Here is a 23,175-nt window from a genome sequence, read left to right as displayed (position 1 = left end):
CGCGATCCTCATCAGTGAGGGACCGAGGAAGAAGAAGAAGAAGTATCATACGTGTCCATCGTATGGTACTTAGGTTATGCGAAGCAGGAAGGGTTTACTGCTCCAGCATCCTTCCTTAACTCTATAATTATTGATAGGGATAATTGTGAAATAAATATTTTTATTTAAAGAAGTACTACCCCCTTATTAATAAAAAGTTACACCTAGGAAGAACCTTGGATTAAAATGACATTTCCATACCAAATGACAATTTAAGCCAGAGTTCAACTAGGGTGTAACTTTTATTAATAAAGGGGTTAAAGTTTTATTACTTCTTAAGGGTTTTATTATGGGTTGCTAAAGCGAATAAACCCACAAGACCCAATAAGTCCACCCACAAGATGGACCGACGACCTCATAAAGGTAGCGGGAAGGCGCTGGATGCAGGCCGCCACCAACCGGCCATTGTGGAAATCATTGGGGGAGGCCTATGTTCAACTGGACGTCCTATGGCTAAAATGATCATGATGATGATGATGAAAGCGAATAAAGGGCTAATAGCTTGGGTAGTTCATCGTAGGTATAATCCTTTCCTTTTCAATGCTTCTTTTAGTTATATTAATAGATTGTAGTCATAATACATACTCGTATACATGGATGATTGTGTTATACTTTCATTATAATACTTAGTGGAATTACTGCTTTCAAAACGTGAATTAGAACTGGCCCCATAGCAGACATTTTCCTACATCTAAAGGCCTTTTAAAATATATATTGGTTATGGCTATTGGAGCGGGTACCACTTTCCATACATTTGTGCCCATCATCCTTTTCACTTTATATTAAGAAACTGGGGTCTTTGTGCTTTAAATAAGGTTTGGAAATCTAAGGGTATAAAGTAGTGAGGAATTAATTAATTACAAGCTTAAACGAAGTATATTTTTTATGTTAAAAATAATAAACTTTACATTATAGAAAAAGTATTTTTACTTTTCTAGGCTTTAAGTCTATTTTATGAAAGAAAACGTATTTAATACTAGCGGTCGCCCGCGACTTCGAATGCGTGGATCCCGTTTTACCCCCTTCATCTATGTTACGCGGTTAAGATTTTTTCATACAAATGTTTTTGTCCCGCTAACTCCCGTTCCCGTGGGAATTTTGCAATATCCTGTTGTAACTAAGCTTTAAGTTTACTAAGGTGCCAAATTTCAAGCGTCTAACAGCTTAAGCGGTTTAAATTTTTCATACAAAAGGATTTTCCTGCTAATTCCCGTTCCCGTGGGAATTCCTAAGTATACTATAACCTGCCCAGGAGTATAAAGAATAATTGTACCAAGTTTCGTTAAAATAGTTTTCGTTAGAGTAGTTTTTTTTTCCATAAGGAACATACAGACAGACAGACAAAAAATTTACTGATTGCATTTTTGCCATCAGTATTGATCACTAAAATCACCCCCTGATAGTTATTTTGAAAATATATTTCATGTACAGAATTGACCTCTCTACAGATTTATTATAAGTACCTACAGATGAAATATTGTTTTACAAACGTACACGTGTGTTTAACTTTTCGTAATATTAAATTCTTTATCAAAACATAATCGCTTGTTTGTTTGCGAATGAATAGCTGTTTTTCATTTATCACAATAGAATACCGTTTTATAAGCAGCCGTATTGTATTTCCAAGATTATTTTTCCAAGAAAAAACAAGACAATAAGATCTGCAAACGTTGACCCTACTGGGAGTTGAACTGAGACTTAAATACATTATGTTAACGAGCGAGCTTTGTGTCCTATTGATTCATTTAGGCTGAGCTGAAAAAGCAAAAGATTGCAAAAGGTTTGAGTAATTTTACCCGACTGTCGAGAGGAGGGTAATGTGTTTATCAGCATATAAGTATGTGTATAAGTTAGTTTCTTTTGAGGTAATCTAGCTAGAGACTAAACGTGGGCCGATTTAATTATGATAATCACCAGACTCCATAGGATCTATTTATAATTTACAAAAGTTCAGCAACCGTGTTTCTAACTAAAAAGTGTAAAATGAAAAAGGTATCTTTTTTTTTTGAGTCATCGGTTATTTTTAAATGTTAATTGCTAATAATTTCTTTTCCCTTTTCGTTCTATTATTTTTATGTAATGCATGGGTCTTACTTTTTGGCAACCGTAAAAAAAATTCTAAAATAAAATAAAATCGACTTCACAATCACAAATAAGGCGCAAAGCTTCTCAATGTAAACTCACCCTTAAACAAACATAAACCACTCAAACTAATCTCTACATTCAAACCACTAATCCCTTTATCAATAGAGTTTATTTTACCTGGTATCTGTCCAGGGTAATAGCGGTGATAAAGATCGTGGCGACGAATATCGGGATGGCCTGGATGGCCCCACAGGCCTTGCAGAGGCTAGGCCAGTGCTTGGTGAAGAGTTCCATGAGGGTTAAAGGGGTGCTACGTCGGAAGCAATAAATTCTAAACACTAATTCAAAATTCATAGAGTACACTTTACCTGGTATCTGTCCAGAGCAATAGCGGTGAGCGATATGGTTGAGACAAAAATCGAGATGACATGGATGGTCCCATAGGCCTTGCAGAGGCTAGGCCAGTGTTTGGTCAGCAGTTCCACGAGGATTAAGCTAATTTCTACATACAGACCTCTACTTCTTTATCAATAGAGTTCACTTTACCTGATATCTGTCCAGGGCAATAGCGGTGATGGAGATCGTGGAGACAAATATCGAGATGGCCTGGATGGCCCCACAGGCCTTGCAGAGGCTAGGCCAGTGCTTGGTGAAGAGTTCCATGAGGGTTAAAGGGGTGCCAACGCAACCATTCAAGCAAATTTCTACATTCAAAACACTAATCTAAAATTAATAGAGTCCACTTTACCTGGTATCTGTCCAGGGCAATAGCTGTGATGGAGATCGTGGAGACGAATATAGAGATGGCCTGGATGGCCCCACAGGCCTTGCAGAGGCTAGGCCAGTCGGGCAGCGGCCAGTGCTTGGTCAGCAGTTCCATGAGGGTCAGAGGAGTACCGACGCAGCAGACCAGGGCATCGGAGACGGCAAGGTTGACTATGAACATGTTGCGGGCTGTTCGCATTACCGGTTTTCTGACTACCTGGAAGAAATTTGCGGTTATCAGGGTATGCTGGTGTTATTTAGTTAAACCTAGTGAAACATTCAAGAGATCTAACCCATCAAAAATTTCTTAAGTTAAAAATGCCTCAAGTCTCATAATAATTCGTTATTAAAATTTGTGGGGTCATATGAAAAGCCACGTTGATTATTTTAGATATCTTTCACACTTCGTCAACACAAAAGTTTTTTATCTGACTTTATTTAATAATTTTAATAACAATGATACTTTGTGACTTGTGGCAATGAATGAGGTGAGCTTGTAAGTTTATCAACAATAATGAAGCAAACAAAATTATTCGAGATTAGGGGGTCGAAAATGTCCTAAGTTGCTCCGAGAGAGGTTATCCAATTTGACCATAGCTCGAAAATGAGGGGTTGAAAATCTTAATTTGCTTCATGAAAATAATATAAGTACTACAACTGTGCCTTTTTGCTCAACTTGGGGAAAGCACTGCCATGTACCCGAATTCAAGACGCTCACTTAAGACCACTTGAGTGAGCGCCACTTTATTTATTCGATTGTAATGTAAATAGTATAAAGATACGAGTAAATCTACTAAGAGTGCTATGCTCGAAGTTTCCCTGCGTGATCGAATCAGAAATGAGGAGATCAGCAGGAGAACCAAAGTAACTGACAGCCCACAGAATCGCTAAAATCAAGTGGCAGTGGGCGGGGCACATATCTCGTAAAGCTGATGGCCGCTGGGGCAGAGAAGTTCTTGAGTGGCGACCACGAGCCGGAAGACGTAGCATGGGCAGGCTTCCCACTATGTGGACCGACGATCTGGAGAAGGTCGCGGGAGGTGCCTGGATGCGAGCGGCGCAAGACCGGTCTTTGTGGAAATCCTTGGGGGAGGCCTTTGTCCAGCAGTGGACGTCTTTCGGCTGAAACGAACGAACGAGTAAAATGAAGTTAAAAAGCAAATTCACTTACGGAAATAACAACCAGCGCATTGCCAACAGCTCCAATAACTACCAGGATGCCATAAAACGCCAGCAGGAGGGATCTGGTCGGGTCATCAACCTTTCTGTTTTGGGAGAACTTTTCAAGGAGCACGTTTGGGTCCTGTATGCCTCGGGAAGCTTCGATTATCCATTTTGCGGACGCATTGAAGGTCAGGTTCATACTGGCGTCCGGGGTCTGGAACAAACAAATGAACGTTAATAGGGTTAGGGTTCCGTTGTTTATACACCAATAATTTTTTATCACCGAAAAAAAAATCTGGATAATGAGTTATTGATACTGATCCCATTTGTGCAAAAAAAAGTTAAATAAAGTGACTCAAAATTTCCTCCTAAAATTGGTAATTTATGGACACACGCGTCGCTAGCACTATTTACGTACGGTAATGTAACACTTATTAGAATTAAAAATGGTCTAAGTTAGCTAAGTATGTAATAATAACACTGGAAGCGTGGTCGAGGCATGAGCGAGATAGACAGATCGATGCAACGTGCGAGCGCGTACGACTACTCTAGCGAGCAGCGGAGTGACAAAGCTGTGACGCGTAAAAAACGGACTAAAGAAAATTTAATAAAAAAAATAACTTTATGACATTTCTTTTTCTTTTGCTTTAAATTTTTCACACGTTTCTACATAACCTGTTAAAATTTTTTCGGTGATACAAATTTAGTGGTGTATAGAATATGAACCTTTTAGAGGCCTTCCGGCGGCCACCAACTCTAGTGGTGGCCACGGGAAGGGCTTACAAAAGACAGTATAGTTTTAGGGTTCCGATATTTGTGCAGAAAAGGAACCTTTTAGTGGCCTTATAGGGTTGGTGGTCGCCGGAAGGGTTTATAAAAGTGATTAATATCTAAGTAGGTCGTTTCCTGGTAATAACAGTATAAGCTTTGCTTAGTTTGTAACTTAAAACAAATGAGCGTTAATAGGTTTAGGGGTCCGTTATTTGTACAGAAAAGGAAGCTTTTAGGACCCTAGTAGGGTCACCGGAAGGGTTTAAAAAGGATCTAAGTACGTCGTTGTGTGGTACTGCCGGAAGCTTAGTTTGGGACTAAAAAATAAAAAAATCATCACAATAATATCTCTTCGTTGACTATCCGTTTGATAAGACCCTTCTTTCAGGAAGGTGAAGAGTAAATTTATCATCAAAAAACTTCATGGTTCTAGTATCTCTTGAAAATATCAGAAATCAAACTTCTTACGCAAAGAGAAGAATTCAAAAAGCCAGTTTAAATCACATATTTAGAAGGATAATATCAATTCTAAAATAGTAAGACACGGGTCTTAATGCGACGTTTATTAATGAGTTACGTTATGTACTCACGGCTTGACGTTTCGGCTGCGATGCTGCAGCTGTGGTCACAATGCATAATGTAACTCATTAATAAACGTCGCGTTAAGACCCGTGTCTTACTATTTTAGTTGAAATGGTACGCGAAAGTTTAAAATCTTATAATATCAATTCTTTTGATAGGTTTCTTTTGTAATGCTAATCATGAAAGGTAAGAACTAAAACCATCATAAAAAACAAGACCATCAATCAGTGCGTCGCCGCGTCGTCCATCTATTGGCCCCTGCCAATATGATAACACACAAGGAAATGAGTTTGACATTTAAAGCAGAAGGATCTTTCACTTGCCTTTTGCATTAAAAATATTTTTACCTCTTTTGTTGATCTGGCTATGAACAAAATAAGAAGAGACTCAATAACCTCCCTTCAAAGGTAATATAAAGAATTTCTTAACCCTTTGGTTTATCTAGAACCATACCAGACTCTAATAAGTAAAACTACCGTTTCAGCTTAATTACTAGCACTAAAGAAATCTTAAGGCTTTGTAAGGTTAACGCGTAGGCTGCTAAGCCAGGGCTTGTAATTAAAATAGACAATGCTTTATTAAACAAATTATAGGTCAAAACTTTAACTCAGTCAGTGCTTGAGGTATATAAACGGTACGGGAGGGTGACATTAACATTATTATTTATTTTATTTATTTATACTGCAATGCCAAAAATATTAACACTAGGCGAACTTAATGCCATAAGGCATTCTCATCCAGTTTACCTTTGGGTTATGCAGAAAAATTACACTCGCGAGCAAAACTATGGAATCACTTACATGAAGTTTTTTCCACGCGATCTTGTGTACTAACGAATTTGTTAGTAACAAAAAAAGTGGCACCATTTTAAAGATTAAACTTTTACCTTTAAATTGATACCAAATTCATTTAAATCACACCAGTATTTAAAAAGATATCGCGGCTGATGTGAAGAAGTAAGGAAAAAGACATGTATCAACTGTTTGATACGTCGCGAGTTGCAGCCCATTTACCCCCTATAAAAGCACGTGTTTTCGGATTTTTGCTTTCACACGTTGATCCATACACATCTCAGCTTCTTTTGACACTTTACCTGGGATTCTACACCTTCAGAAGCAGCACAAATCCTTGCACTATTGCAAGCAGGGCTCAACCAGCGGGCTGTCGCATGTCAGCTGCACATAAGCCAGTCCTGGGTTTCGAAAGTTTTAAGACGCTTTCGGGAGACTAGTGGCTTTATCCCGAGACCAAGTTCTGAACAGCGCCAGTGCACATCGCAGAAGGATGACCGTTTTTTCATGTCAACCTCTCTATGAAATCGTCATTTGACTGGTATCGACGTCCAGCAAGAGCTCAGAAATGTTCGTAGGATAGCTGTTAGCGTGTGGACAGTTCGTCTAAGATATAAGCAATAGAATTTGACTCCAAAAAGGCCTGCTACAGGCTCAAAACTGACGGCAGGTCACCGATAAGCACGCTTTCAATTTGCTCGTACACATCTCGATGGGAAGTCGAGCAAGCCACCCCCATAAGCCACTGTTTCAGCGAACCAGCACTGCACAAATCGCTCCCCAGGCTGCCTATAGACCCGACCTCTTCAACTGCTGCACTGCAAACACAGTCTGCATTCATCGGAGAACAAAACTCGCCTCCATTACTCGCCTACCCATCAAAATAAGTGCGAGTTAATTGAAAGCGTGCTTGTCGGTGACCTACCGTCAGTTTCGAGCCTGTGGCAGGCCTTTTTGGAGTCAAATTCTATTGCTTATATCTTAGACGATCTGTCCACACGCTAACAGCTATCCTACGAACATTTCTGAGCTCTTGCTGGACGTCGATACCAGTCAAATGACGATTTCATAGAGAGGTTGACATGAAAAAACGGTCATCCTTCTGCGATGTGCACTGGCGCTGTTCAGAACTTGGTCTCGGGATAAAGCCACTAGTCTCCCGAAAGCGTCTTAAAACTTTCGAAACCCAGGACTGGCTTATGTGGAGCTGACGTGCGACAGCCCGCTGGCTGAGCCCTTCTTGCAATAGTGCAACGATTTGTGCTGCTTCTGTAGGTGTAGAATCCCAGGTAAAGTGTCAAAAAAAGCTGAGATGTGTATGGATCAACGTGTGAAAGCAAAAATCCGAAAACACGTGTTTTTATAGAGGGTAAATGGGCCGCAACTCGCGACGTATCAAACAGTTGATACATGTCTTTTTCCTTACTTCTTCACATCAGTCGGGATATCTTTTTAAATACCGGTGTGATTTAAATGAATTTGGTATCAATTAAAAGGTAAAAGTTTAATCTTTAAAATGGTGCCACTTTTTTTGTTACTAACAAATTCGTTAGTACACAAGATCGCGTGGAAACAACTTCATGTAAGTGATTCCATAGTTTTGCTCGCGAGTGTAGTTTGGCGGTATAACAAATTTTTTTTTTAAATAAAACAAAGCGACGGCAAAACAAATATGCTACATATACTCATACATAAATAATATAAAATATATAATAAATAAATACATACTAAGATGATAGATATAATGATGGATGACGATAAGTTAAAACAGAAACCATTCATGAAGATGATAACATTTGGAGAAAGTGGTTATGGACAGATTTTTTGAACGAAAACTTGCTAGAGGCTTGCTTGATATCTTCAGGCAGAGAATTCCAGAGCCTTATGGCCTGGAGACGGAAGAAGTCGGAGAGAAAACCAGTTCGGTGAAGAGGAGTGGAAAGGACAGACTTATTAGAAGAACGTAGCTGACGTGAGTGCGTTGAACTGAGAAGAGTGAACTGTGACTTGAGATAAGACGGGGAATTTGGATCATTCAGGATTACATATTATGACGTGACAGAGCATACAAATCTGAAAGAAAGCTCGATTCACACATTAGTGAAGTCACAGTTCCGTCACAGTGTCCGCTCAGTTCAGTATCAGTGCTACAGTGTTGAGTCAGTGAAATATTTTGAATATTTTAAAATGTCAGAGAGCTGTTTCAATATTCTTGTTCAGACACTATGAAGTAAGTTATTTGGTTTTGATGCCGCGGCGGCGTCCGTGATCCGACAAAAATATCGTCGTCAACGAATACGTCCGTGATTGCCGGTGTCGGTACTGACACTGAGAGCACTGTGTCGTCACTGACACTGACAAGTGGGGATGCGTTCATAGAAACTGTAAAAGAATATTTCGCACTGTGCCGGTATTGTGTGAATCGGCCTGAAACCTAAAGTCTCACTGACGTTTTACGTCCCACCCGTGCCGCTCCCGGGTTAACTACGCCATATCGAATGACAAATGATCGAAAATCAAAATATCGAATACGTTTCATCGAACGATCAAAATATCGAATGATCAAAATATCGAATGCTCAAAATATCGAACGTTCAGAATATCGAACGATCAAAATATCGAACGATCAAAATATCGAACGACCAAAATATCGAAAGTCGATATAGACGTTTTTATTTAATTCATCTACCTTGCTCGGCTCCGGTGCATGGTTGTGTTTGGTCGTACAGTTTTGTTTTGCCAGTTAATGTGTGCCTTAAGTATTTTTGTGCCTGAAAAGTTTATAAATTTGGAGAATAATGTCCGTAGGGACCTATTATAAGCCTAGCCTATCCCAAAAAGGAAAAACAGTCCTTATTTTGGAGGGCTTTGTAATGGCAATGAACAAAAATGTTGATGAAACATTCTATTGGTATTGTACACAAAAATATAAATTTAATTGTAGCAGTACGGCAATAACAACGCTTCAGCAAGGAGCCGAGGAAGGTAGATGAAAAATAAAAACGTCTATATCGACTTTCGATATTTTGATCGTTCGCTATTTTGATCGTTCGATATTTTGATCGTTCGATATTCTGAACGTTCGATATTTTGAGCATTCGATATTTTGATCGTTCGATATTTTGATCGTTCGATGAAACGTATTCGATATTTTGATTTTCGATCATTTGTCATTCGATATGGCGTAGGTAACCCGCCGCTCCCATACCTCAGACACTGACTGAGTTAAGCGCTAGACCTTAGATACAACTTAGATCTTAGATCCAACGCGATTTGAAACTTAATTTGGCGCTAAATCTGAACAAAATTCCAAGCAAAGAAAATTTCTGTGTATATTTATTAGGGAGATGTAGAACTAGCTTTTGCTCCTGACATCATCCGCCTTATTACCGCCCTGTCACAGAAAGACTATCGGCCGCTTCATCCTCTCTACAACCGGGATAAATTTTTTTTCTTGACAAATTTTACACCTTAACCTTCCCCATGAATGACTGTATCTATCGACGAAAACCGTACAAAAATCTATAGAGTATTTTCTGAGTTTATCATGAACAAACAAACGTGGCGGACTTGATTTTATATAGTGAAAAAGGCGGTAAGCTTCGAATAAGCCGTGTTTTTCCATAATTCGAGGAAACGCCCGTCTATTTTCAGGCGGGAGTCATCCAGTGATCAATCAATCATGGCGACACACGCCACCCAAGCACTTGGGTTTATTCTAAAAAATGACGGCCTGAATTGTCTCCATAAAAGGACTTTTTATTACCGCACGATGGGCTCATTTTTAACGCGAGATGTTGTTTACACTTGTGATGGACCCGGCAAATTAATGTACTCTCGCACATTACAATGTGGTTTCACAGTGTGCGTGGACGCACAGGTTACACACGAATCAATCACAGAGCTCTATTCAACGCTGTGCGTTTGATTTACTGCTTCATGGTTCATGCACTTAAGCAAGCATCGTTTGTGAATATGGGTTTAAGGCCTCAGCCTCGAGTTTAGCGGGCAGCGGGGCGGGAGCGGCGGCGGCGCGGGAGCTGGGCGGGTAACGCAGACCCGTTCTCGAAACAAGCGGGCAGCTCGCGCGGCGCTTTAGCGGCGAAGTGTTGTGTTCGGGGTTGTGTTGTCGAGATATTTGTTTTTATTCGCAAACGAAATGTTTGAACAACGGCGACAATTTTATTTCGATTCTATTCCTAACGCTCGATTTATTGTGGGCAAAAGAAGGAGTGCGGTGCCCGCTCGTTGCCCGCTCTCGCGCCGCTGTTTTCGAGAACCGGTCTATTTGATTTTACGCATAAGATCCTGCCGCTCCCGCGCCGCCGCCGCTCCCGCCCCGCTGCCCGCTAAGTTCGAGGCTGAGGCGAGGCCTAAGAGTCAAATCACACGACGCGTGGCAGCGCCTAACCGCAAATATTTTGCCGTTTCGTGCGACGTGGCGCCGCACAGCTCGTGAGCCCGCCGCAGATATTTCTATGTAAGACGACGCAGCGACACCGCTCCGTAACAGATATTCCTGTCATTGATTCAATAACACTGACGTCTTATATAGATCGACAAAATCGATTATTAGCGCAAGTATCCTTATCTTGGAACGTACGTTAAATTTTGCATTTTTTAAAGGTACTAATAATCTATCTTATCTGTACTTTAGGTAATCAGTAAAGAAGTTTTACAAAAGTAAAGTTGAAAAAGGAGGATTTATAAAAGTAGCGTGGAATTCTAAAAGAAAAAGAAAAAAAGAAAGCCATTTCCATGATGCTGATTAAAATAGTCTATAGGTGGTTCGTTTTACGCAATACTTAATTCAATTCACTCTTCGCTCATTTGTAAGAGAAACCCACTTAAAGTAAGCACCTAATTAGTTTTTTAGCTAAAGCCTTACTTTTTCATCCAGAATTTCAAGCCTCTAAGGCTCTATAGTATACTAGATTTTTCGGTTTTTTATATAACCTATGAGCTATGACACTCAGCAATAATGTGGCTTTAAAATTGGTGAAATAATTTTTAAAATCGGTTCAGTAGATCCCGAGATTACCCCTTACAATTTAACAAATATACATATAAACACAGAAACTTTACTATTGCGTGCGTGATAGCTACGCGACTGAATAGTGATTCTTTGGTTCGTTTCAACCAAAAGAAATTACTGCTAGATAAAGGCCTCCCCCAAAAATTTCCGCAATAGACCGGTCCTGCGCTCTCCGCATCCAGATTCTTCCCGTGGCCCTGACCAGATCGTCGGTGTACCGAAGGAAGCCTGACTACACTGTGTCTTCTAGTTAGTAGTAGTTAGCTGGCGCTGTGTGAAATTGTCCAAAGATTTATTTATTTATTTATTAGTTGTCGCCACTGGAGAAATTTTCAGCCTCAATGGCCATCAGTTCTTTGAGCTATGCGCACTACCCACTGCCACTCGAGTTTGTAAATTCTATGGCCTGCCAAGCTAGGTTGCGCGCCATGATATAATCTTATCGATGTTAGACGTCAAATATTTGTGCGCGTAAAATCGATATAATGGCGCGATAAACGCTTATCGTGCCGAGCACCCAGGCCTACTGGTATAGCGATTACTTACGCCACTGCTTTAGTAGTGTATCTATAAAGGTAGATGATTCGCTACTGTATCATAAAAAAAACTCATAAAACTCATATATTTTTGCAAATAGACTTTTAAAAAGCTTTTCCAAATATCCTAGCTATATTGAGACTGAACTGAATATTCCCTTGAATCGCTACAAAAATCGCAATGTATAAAGGGCCTTAACATAGTGGTTTACTTAAGTCAGAAGATGTGCAAGCACTTAGTGTGAGCGGGGTCAGGTTTCCATGGAATTGACAGCCATAAAGGTAAAAAAAATAATTAAAACCGACTCCATGAATCCACGAATTATTAATATTTATGTAGGTATACCATGATTGATACTTTTGGAGTCGGTGCAGGCAAACTTTACATGTTTCATAATCTTGGCACCGACTCCAGAAGTATCAATCATGGTATACCTACATAAATATTAATAATTCGTCCTAATAAATAAGTAGGTAATTAGTAATTATTTTTCTACGTTTTAGTGTAGGTTTTTTGGAGTCGGTTTTAATTTTTTTTATAAAATTTTACTTATTTCTTGCTTTTTAGTTAACTAATTATTACCTTGATGTTACTACTGAAGGTAGGCAGTACACTGAGACCAAAAAAAAATGGTTCATAATCGGCGGAGATATTGCGTATAAAAAAGTTCATCCCCAATTTTCCACCCTTGGGGGTAAAATATTTTCTTCAAATTCGCATGAAACCACCCTTTTGATAATACCTATTCAACAAAAAAATAATCGTTCAAATTGGTTTATAATCGGCGGAGATATTGCGTATAAAAAAGTTCATCCCCAATTTTCCACCCTTGGGGGTTGTTTCTTTTATTATTAAATTTAAATGGGACCATCCTTGAGGTATTACCTATACGCCGAAAAAAGATTTGTTCAAATCGGTTCATAATTGGCGGAGTTATCGCGTAACAAACATAGAAAAACTCCTCCTTTTTTTGAAGTCGGTTGAAAATCGCTCCAATATATATTGTCAGGTTTTGGTTGTTTCTAGAAGCCAAGGTGCTGACCACAACGAAGTATGGTTGTTGCGATTCACGAGGGCGAGTGAGCTATATGCTATATGTGTGGTGGCTCGCTACTGTTCGTTTTTCAAAAGTTTTGATATTCATTACACCATCGTCACGGTAACCGTGCCATCGTTATGTGAATGTACACGTACTCGTACACACACAAGTAAAGCTCACTCACCTTCGTGAGTTGCAAGAACTTTAGCAGAGAACACCTTAGGTCGTTAGGGGTTCGCGACTCGGTGTCATGTATGACTTAGCCATTTTCTTGGGTTAGGATCTGTGTTATGAGTGAACTTATTTTTTATAAGAAAGTGAGTCCCAAAAATGTCGCTGAAAACCATTTTACCAACTAATGGATCCTATTATTTCACATCATTGACCTTATTGAGTCGATACTTTTCATACAATTGACTCTATTTGCATGGAACAAAAGCTACCGTGCATCGCAGCCATTATATCCAAAAAACATGTGCTAATACAGTACCCATATAAAAATGTATGGTGCCGCTTCCCTGGGTGCCACGGAAGCGGCCAATAAATGCATTAAGGTGTATTCATACCTAAACTTACGTGACATACGCAGGGTATAGTCAAAAGCTTATGAGGGCTCTTTCCCATGGCGATATCCCGTTTCTTTTTCAAGACTGTTTTATGCAAGATCTCACTAAGTAAATGAACAACCTGTTTGCAGTGTCCTGACAAAAACTGATCCTTTGGAATTTTAAGCACACACTTGTATCCCTGCATTACTGAATCCTGCAATGCTGGATTGCTGTAGGAAAGGCCCTAAGACTTCTCACTCTTCTCGTGGATGGTCATCAGTAGACCTAGGATGCGCGCCGCGATAAGCGTTTATCACGCCATCTTATCTATTTTACGCGATTGGCCTATACATTTGTCGTCCATAATGGTCGATAAGATTTTATCACGTGCATCCTAGCCCGGTAGGTCTCCCTACTGGCCGGTCGTGGGTAAAATTCAAATCCACACTCTTGAATTTGATAATGAATTACACCCGTATTCACAAACGATGCTTGCTTAAGTGAAGTAGCAAATCGAACGCTCAGCCCTTATAGAGCTCTGTGATTGGTTCGTGTGTCACCCTGTGCGTCCACGCGCACTGTGAGACCTCATAGTAATGTTTGTAAATACAGGCGCTAGAGAGCGACCTCTTGAATAGTAATGAATTAGAGAATGGACCTCCTGCAGTAAAGGCTAAACGACTTCATAATAATAAAACTTTAAAAGTAATTAAACGGTGACCAACTGTTTATTTGCTAACAAAAAAGCTTAAAGTTTCTCGTCACGTTATCTACTTAAGTACGTCTTACGTAATTAGTAGCTAAGCTGTAATTAACGACTTAAATTACGTATTCTAAGCAAGGAGCTGGCACATTTTATCACTTGCTAGTTTTATCGTTGAAGTTCTTTTGTTTGTACAGTCAGCAACACATTAGACTGTGTATATTTTTAATGGAAAATTACTATTATTACAACTGCCTACGAGGGTATCCTTCCGTTTGGCCAAATTACTTTTCGCCAAATTTCACTTCGCAAACAACTTATCGCCAAAGTTTCATTTCCCAAATTAACTTTTAGCAACTGTACTTTTCGCAACTAATTCATTTGGTCAAATTATCATTTGGCCAAATTTTACTTGGCAAATGTTTATATAGCAAATGTTTTATTTTGCCAAATATTATATCCCAAATAATTTGTTTGGTCAAATTGACACTTCACATACTTACCCACCGTTACCCACAAATCAAACCATAAGGCAGATGATCATGGTTTTCACAAGAATTTTATGTAAAACAAAGAGATTGCAGAAAATAGTATGGTTGCAGAAAGTAGGTATTGCATAAAGTAGTAGGTTAGGTTAGGTTAGAACAGTGACCCTTAACGCGCGAAGGCGAGCGAAGCAGCCGCCGAGCGCTAGAATCACCTCTATTGTTAATGAATCATTTGGAAATTTCGATAAAAAGAATGAAATATGAAAATTAATTTAGAACAAATTTTATATTAACTGCCCACTAAACAAAATAATAACCACAAGTTAATTTGTATTCCATTCTATGCACCAATCAAATTGTTTTGTAAATAGTGTATCGTGAAATATTTTTGCCAAATGAAACATTTGCCAAAACATACTTTGCCAAACAATAATTTGCTAAACAATAATATGCCAAAAACGGCATTTGCGAATTAAAAGTTTGCTGTAAGTTGTTTTGCCAAATGAGAATTTGCCAAATGAAAATTTGCGAAACGTTGTTTGCGATGTGATAATTTGGGAAACGTTTTTTGGCCAAACATTAGTAATCCGCCTACGAGCCAAAGCACACGATGCGTTGCGGCGCCACTCTGCAAGCCATTTCGCAGCCCCCCTCCGGTGTCGTGTGGCTACAAAACGAAATGTATTGTATGTAGAAAACCGAAGCGGTAACGCTCTGGCGCCGTACCACACCGTGTGATTTAGTTCTAAGAGTCAAAGCACACGACGCGTTGCGGCGCCGCACCGCAAAGATTTCGCCGTATCGCATGACGCGGCGCCGCACCGCTCGTGGGCACACGACACAGATATTTCTATGTAACGGCCGGTTCACACATGTCTCCATTTTACTGTTCCGTTTTATCGTGTAAGTTTTTTTTCGTCGATGGCGTATGTAGTTGTATGAGCGACTTCACACATGACACAGTATTCTGTATACAGTAATACATAAATCGACGAAAAAAAAACGTACACGATAAAACGGAGACATGTGTGAACCGGCGGCCGTAAGACGACGCAGCGACACCGCTCCGGCGTCGCACTACAACAGCAACGCATCGTGTGCACATACTAAAATATAAGATACCGCAGTATGTATCTGGATTTGGTGTCAAATGTACTTAATCTTGGCGCTTGCTTTCATTGAAGATGAGGTTGATGTCAACTGATTAACTTTACAAGGCTGTATCCCGTTTCTCGGAACTGTTTGCTAGTTAGACTTATGTAACAAGAGCGTCCAGAAAATATTACATTTAGTTTCTTGAGAAATTAAAAGAAAATATGATGTAAAACTTTCTTTCAGTAAAGACAAAATATTTTGCACATTTATTTTTAGAAATATAATTTTTACAGAAGAAAAAAGTTAAGTATAATTTACATATCTCAGTGTTTGCCCGAATTAGAAAGACCCGCACATGCCCCGGAGTAATTTAATGTGATTAGTAATTAATTAGGTAAGTAGTGTGTGCGGTACATGGCTTGTAGAACTGATGACCGTTGCGACAGAAAAATTCTCGAGTGGCGACCACGGGCCAGAGTGTGGGCATGCCTCCCGTTCAGTGGACCGAGGATCTGGTGAAGATCAAGGAATGTACCAGGATGCAAGCAGCGCAATTACGTCGTTATGAAAATCATTGTACAGCAGTGGACGTCATTTGCCTGGAACGGACGAACTCCTTAACGCCTCTATATGTAGTTAAATTTATCTGCAGCTAGAATTTCAATTTGCTGGAAACACTTGAAACTTCGTTTAACGTTGTAAGAATTAGCCCCGCTGCACCAGATCCGAATTCGATGAAACGCGAAAGCGAATATTGTGCTGATAACTTGGAATATTGCTCTAAGGCTTCTAAGCTATGGAATGTAATTGAATTTACATCCAAGTAGTGCAAACGTAGTTTCACAACTTAGATTGCCTAACTGAAAGTTATTATTCAGCTCTCATACTACTGGAAATAGTTTGATAAACGGTTAAAACATAGATTAATTTCCGTTTCCATAAGTTCATATATTCATAACTTGATTGGTCAAATCGTATGACTAGATTCGTTCGATCGTGGCTACCTATTCAAACGAAGGCGTTACGTTACTTAACTTTGGTGAACACCAAAAAACATTACTGTCGCGTGCGTGACACTGGCCACCGAGAAAAGTGTATCCGCGAAAAAAAAATTGCATTCTTTTTTCCATCGACGATTAACGTTTTTCTTTTATTTTTCTCTTGATGCTATTTTTCTCACGTAATTTTCTCCACAACTCGTAATATTAACTTTTTTTACCACATACAAACCTGCGTGGTTTCAATTTTTAGAAAATACACACAAAATTTTGGTTCTACGCGAGCCACTACAGAAGTGATCGCCTTACTTTTTATTGCTTATTTCTTATAAGACACTAGACAATCAGCACTTTCCATTTTCATGGTTTGGTTTCGTAAGCCACACAAAAAAGCCTTTGTTTCTACCCTCATGTACCTCCTCAATGACAACGAGTAACCAAAGAAGGCCTCTTACAAAATAGTTATCCGTGAAAAAGGAAATTTTCCATCTTCGTCAAATCAAACCCTCGTAAGGATGTCTCGAGAAACGCAAGGTTTGCTCTTTATGAAAGGAACTTGAGTGTCATCAGCCCCCGAATATAATAGTAAGTGCCAGAAGTGGCCGGTGCTTTTATGAGTTGCCAATTTTGGCACATAGTACCTAGATCGGGGAATTTGATACGCATTGAGTGTGTTAGCATGGAAATAGGTAATATTGGATAGTTGACCTGGAAATGTTCAACAAATTTTGTATAGTAACAGAACCTGCGGTAATATTCGGGGTCCGAAAATAAGGAGACCTAAAAAGAGCTTATGGGCGACCTTTTTTATTTCTTGACTTTCATTCTTATGTGCCAAATCTAGGTCAAAATTGAATTTTCAGCTTACTATGACCTACTTATTTTGTTATTTCCACAACATCTCTTCGCTCAGATTCGATTTGAAAATCTAACCAAGATAGATAAGGATTAGGATTTATCCTTTCTAGAGAAGAATCTCTGCACTTTGGTGAAAACAGGATAATATTTTTTATCATGCTAAGAAGAAATGAACTAAGAGCCAAAACACACAATACGTTACCGCGCCATACCGCAAAGATGTGTGGCAGCTACAGATTTCTATACACCGTGAAAATTTAGTGGTTGTTTTCCCGCAGTAAAATGATTTTATCTTAGTGGTACAATAGATTAAGGAAGTTTTTTTTTAATTCAAATCAATAAATAGCCTGTACGGAGCGTGTGCGATTCAGTCTATGCGGTAGGTATTATGGTATTACTTGGTGCGGGTGCTTCTTTTACTTTAAAAATTGATTTCTTGAGGCAGCCAGTACCCTACGTTACATTTTGTAAAAAAAAAACTAGGTACCATTTCTTACGCCTTCGAGTAGATGATTATTTTTTTGATTAGTTGACTCTATTTTTTTTGTCTAAAATAACTCTCGAGATTCGGTAAGTAGTACTACTAAAGATAAATCGTTCTGCCGCGGGAAAACAACCACTAAAATTTCACGGTGTATAAGACGACGCTCCGGCGTCGCACCGCCACCGCAACGTATCGTGTGCTTTGGCTCTACCTAATGAATGCCTCTAAAACGGTATCCTTCCGTTTGGCCAAATTACTTTTCGCCAAATTTCACTTCGCAAACAACTTATCGCCAAAGTTTCATTTCCCAAATGAACTTTTAGCAACTGTACTTTTCGCAAGTAATTCATTTGGTCCAATTATCATTTGGCCAAATTTTACTTGGCAAATGTTTATATAGCAAATGTTTTATGTTGCCAAATATTATATCCCAAATAATTTGTTTGGTCAAATTGACACTTCACATACTTACCCACCGTTACCCACAAAATAAAATTATAAGGCACATGATCATGGTTTTCACAAGAATTTTATGTAAAACATTGCAGGAAATAGTATGGTTGCAAAAAGTAGGTATTACAGAAAAAAGTAGGTTAGGTTAGGTTAGAACAGTGACCCTTAATGCGCGAAGGCGAGCGAAGCGTGCCGCGGCAGCGGCCGCCGAGCGCTAGAATCACCTCTATTGTTAATTAATCGTTTGGAAATTTCGATAAAAAGAATGAAATAAGGAAATTAATGTAGAACAAATTTTATATTAACTACCCACTAAACAAAATAATAACCACAAGCTAATTTGTATCCATTCTATGCACCAATCAAATTATTTTGTAAATAGTTTATCGTGAAATATTTTTGCCTAATGAAACATTTGGCAAACCATACTTTACCAAACAATAATTTGCTAAACAATAATATGCCAAAAACAACATTTGCGAATTAAAAGTTTGCAATAAGTTGCTTTGCCAAATGAGAATTTGCCAAATGAAAATTTGCGAAACGTTGTTTGCGATGTGATAATTTGGGAAACGTTTTTTGGCCAAACATTAGTAATCCCTCTAAAACTGCATTCAGATCCACGTGTGCATATGCCCTTACGTGTCAAGTAAAAGCAAAACAAAAGCGCTACTTACGAGAGCTGTCATTTTTATTCTTGACATGACAAACAGTAATAAATAGCCGTCATTTATACAGGGTTATGGCAACCCCACGCGTGTCGTATCCTGCATAATGACATCCACTTTGTGTTGTGGCAACCCGCCATGCTTCTCTTGAAGCGTAATGAAATAAGCTAGAAGCATCTATTGCCTTTATAAATTAAAGTAATTTGTATTTCTAGCCTAGCTTTTATTAAGAGCATATAAGGTATCCACGTATTATTGTATTAAAATTCCTAAAAATATTGAAGGTTTCTTCTCAAAATATTTCATATTAAAACTGTTACGAGAATTGGATTACGAAGGACCAAAAGATTCCAAAAATATAGTCTAAATATATGTATAATATTTATCTTAAAGGTGACTGACTGACTGACTGACATAGTGATCTATCAACGCACAGCCCAAACCACTGGACGGATCGGGCTGAAATGTGGCATGCAGATAAAGCCTGGTCCGTGAGCACGTAGAATCCCGTCCAATGATCCCAAGCTGCCCATCCTTATCGCTCGCACGTAATTATGTTGCTGTCGCGCTCGCACACTCACTGCGGGCGCGCGTCGCACAGTCGCGACAGCAATATAATTACGCGCGAGCGATAAGGATGGGTAGCTTGGGGTCATTGGACGGGATTCTACGTGCTCACGGACCAGGCTTTAGATGTTATGACGTAGGCATCCGCTAAGAAAGGATTTTACGAAATACACCCCTAAGGGGTAAAACGGGATCCACGCGTACGAAGTCGCGGGCGGCCGCTTGTACTAAATATAATATCAGCAGACTACATTTGTGTAGCAAAATATTAATTTCCAGAAAAATATAGTACGTATTGTAATTATTAGGTCTGGCACTTAATTAGGTATGGCAGCGGTACGGGAGGGGTGACATTGACAAATTATGACGTGACTGAGCATACAAAATCTTATTTATTTAGTAGGTGGATTCTTACTCACTACACCTAGTCACACCTACCTAGTCCTGACTGAGTAAATGATAGTTAGTTTGAGGGCCATTATTTCTGTGTCAACGGAGTTGCAGATCTGATGTTTACTTATTCGAAATAATGTTAATAATTATTTATGTACCTACATTATTTTTTGTTTGTGGGCTTTGCGCATGCTTCGTCACAAGACAATTATTGTAAATTATTATAATCTCATGTAAGTGAACTACCCTGTTCATATGAGAATAAAGATTCTTTAAACCGAAACGCAGAAGAGCGTTATTGAAGTCTCGCTGTTTGACGCCCCAAAAACACCATCCTGGTTGCCAGGTTAAAAAAAAACTTTGTGCTTCATTTGGCCGCACATATTTTTACCCTAAAAGCCGGACATGTCACGGCCCCGCAATTATTAGTGTCATAGCTCACTCACGAGTGCGTACTGTCATCGTCGGTTGCTGAAGCGCGCGTTTTATTCTGTGGCTCGACTTTCAAATGCACATAAAAAGTCTAACAAAAGCCAGACTGGCCGGACAAGACCGTAAAAAGCCGTGTGAACACCTGGCAACCAAAAAAAAATGTACCCCTACTCCTCTGCCACTCCTATATCTCAGGCACTGACCGAGTTAAGACAGCTTTAGACCCCGTGTCTATTTTATTTATTTTATTTATTTATTTATACTTCAGCACAAAAAGTAACAAATGCACTGTGGCGGACTTAATGCCGGATGGCATTCTCTGCCAGTCAACCACGGGTCATGCAGAAAGAGTAAGGCGGTGCAAAAAATTTACATTTTTTGATAATAAACCTACTTACATAAGATTACATAAATATTTAACATAATACAAATAAATATAATAGACATACACATAAATACATAAACATAATAATAATATAGATGTACACATCACTCATGTCTGAGATAGCGAGAAAATGGAGAAAAAAAGGTCATTCCTTGAAATGTTTGCGCAGAGCCTTTTTGAAAGTAAATTTGGAAGAAGGTTTGCGTAATTTGGCCGGAAGGCCGTTCCAGAGCCGTACAGCGGAGACTAAGAAAGAGTTGGACATGAAGCCAGTGCTATGATGAGGGGTGGCAAGCTGAAGAGACTGACTAGAGCGAAGATTTCTATTGTGAGTGGAGTGGAGGTACTGAAATTTATCTTTTAAATAAGATGGAGAGTCGGGATTGAAAAGAATTGAATGAAGCATACAAAGTGAACGAAGATATCTACGCTGTCTGATGGGAAGCCAACCAAGCTGCGAGCGAAAAGGTGAGATGTGGTCAAACTTGCGGAGACCGAAGATAAATCTGATGCAGTTGTTCAAAAGGCGGTCCAGCTTGTTTAAAAGTTCCTGTGAGATGTCCGTACAGCATACATCACCATAGTCGAGGATAGGCAGGATCAGAGACTGAGCAAGTCTAACATCTATTATGGATCTTAGACCAAATCCAAAAGAAATTAGTATAGCCAATTTAAGCGCTTCAGGCTAAGAACTCTTGGCGCGATTTTCTCCCGCGCCCGCGGCGGTTGCGGGCCCGCAGATTCTGTAGAATGCAGATACTTATGTAAAAACTAATGCATAACTCACGACGCGGTTTTCGCCCGCAGCTTTTGATTGTATGCGGGTCCCGCATGCAGGCAGGCGACTATTTTGTACCAGTGACTTAGCGCGCGTGAGTTCTTAGAATAACCGCGCAAATAACCGCTCCCGTGAGTTTTGAAATAAAACCGCAATTCCGCAACCGCCGCGGGTGCGGGTGAAAATCGCGCCGTGAGTTCTTAGCCTAACCCAACTCCTGAAGGTTGTCTGGGACAGATCGCATAGCGATAAGAACTCAAATTAGGTTTTGTAACTGTACGCGGACAATAAAGTGTGGTTATCTATATACAAATCTGATGGGGCAATCATGGCGCGTTTTCTTAGAATGTTTGTTTGTATGTAAACCCATTATCCATACGTTTTGTGGAGATAAGTCTGTTTAAATAATACTTACAGAACTGTTTTAATTTATCTTTAAGTCGTGATATCACTATCACTGATATTAGGAGCTAGTTTCGATTGTTACTTCTTCTTACTGGACCGATTTTGATGAAAGTTACAATTATAGCGTAGTATCACAGACAAAATTAGAACCAAAATCCTTCCTACTAACTATAAATGTAAAAGTTTGTAAGGTTCACTTTTTTGCCCAAAAACTAAACTAAATGCATCAGAATTACATTAAAATTTATAATACAGCAGGCAAAGCCACGGACAAAAGCTAGTCTAAATAAATTAAAATGCTAAAATGCACCCCAATTTGTACCATCGTTTTGTCATCCAAACTTTTTAATAGCGCCATTCAGAATTAATTACACCATACTCATAGCGAAATTCATAACTTTCTACCAACAACATAATGCGTTTACATTCGTTACTTATAAATAGGATGAGACCTAAAACACTTATTAAATTCTCGTCTATTTTAACTTTAAAACTTTTGGTTATTTTTTTAGCTCAAAAATTCTCATTGAAATTTCGACTCTATTCACGAACTTTTCAGTGGGCTTCGGACAAAAACTGAATGGAGCGGGCTGGTAGCTCATTTTTCAGTTTACAACAATCATTTCCCGCTCGGCCGCTGGATGTACTAAATGCTAGCTATATTCGGCTGGAGGCACACTGGGAGATATTTTGGGAAAAAGTTGAAAAAAATGCTTATTGTTATTCTATTTTTTTTTTGTTATAAAATTTGCGTTAATCTTCTAAACATGTTCTAATCCTATCGTACTCTATTACAGTGTACCCATGCTTCACTGAGTGACAGACATTGGTGACTGGGTTTGTTGCGACGCTTCTTCTATTAATATAGCTATTTGGGGCATAGACGTATCCCACAAATCATAGATCGTCAAAATTGTGTAGCTAAAACAATTTATATTTAAATATTTGGTATGATTTTGTGGCTGAAGGGATGTTTGTTACTCTCAAATTACTTAAAACCGATTCTGTCGATCTCATACCAGTCCATCATTTCATCAAACTCTCCTAAATAATAATATTGTCACTAACATTCATGTATAAAATTTGGTAGATATAGAGATATTTTAAAATAG

The 23,175-nt window shown here is 39.1% G+C and overlaps 1 protein-coding gene across 1 annotated transcript in view; it reads right to left on the bottom strand.

The window, feature by feature from the left end:
- The window catches only part of NPFR (Neuropeptide F receptor), a 76,605-nt gene that overhangs the window by 10,382 nt on the left and 43,048 nt on the right, over nucleotides 1-23,175 (bottom strand). The window contains exons 2-3 of the mRNA XM_028321656.1: nucleotides 4,061-4,267; nucleotides 2,873-3,106 (exon numbers count right to left, since the gene is read on the bottom strand). Coding sequence (XP_028177457.1) covers nucleotides 2,873-3,106; nucleotides 4,061-4,267 — 441 coding nt within the window. The remainder of the gene's footprint in view (nucleotides 1-2,872; nucleotides 3,107-4,060; nucleotides 4,268-23,175) is intronic.

Source organism: Ostrinia furnacalis, unplaced genomic scaffold (assembly GCF_004193835.3).
Source record: "Ostrinia furnacalis isolate ACB-3 unplaced genomic scaffold, ASM419383v2 OfSCF7556, whole genome shotgun sequence".
NCBI lineage: Eukaryota > Metazoa > Arthropoda > Insecta > Lepidoptera > Crambidae > Ostrinia > Ostrinia furnacalis.
Note: the sequence above shows the minus strand (reverse complement) of the source record. Positions and strands in the feature narration are given on the sequence as shown.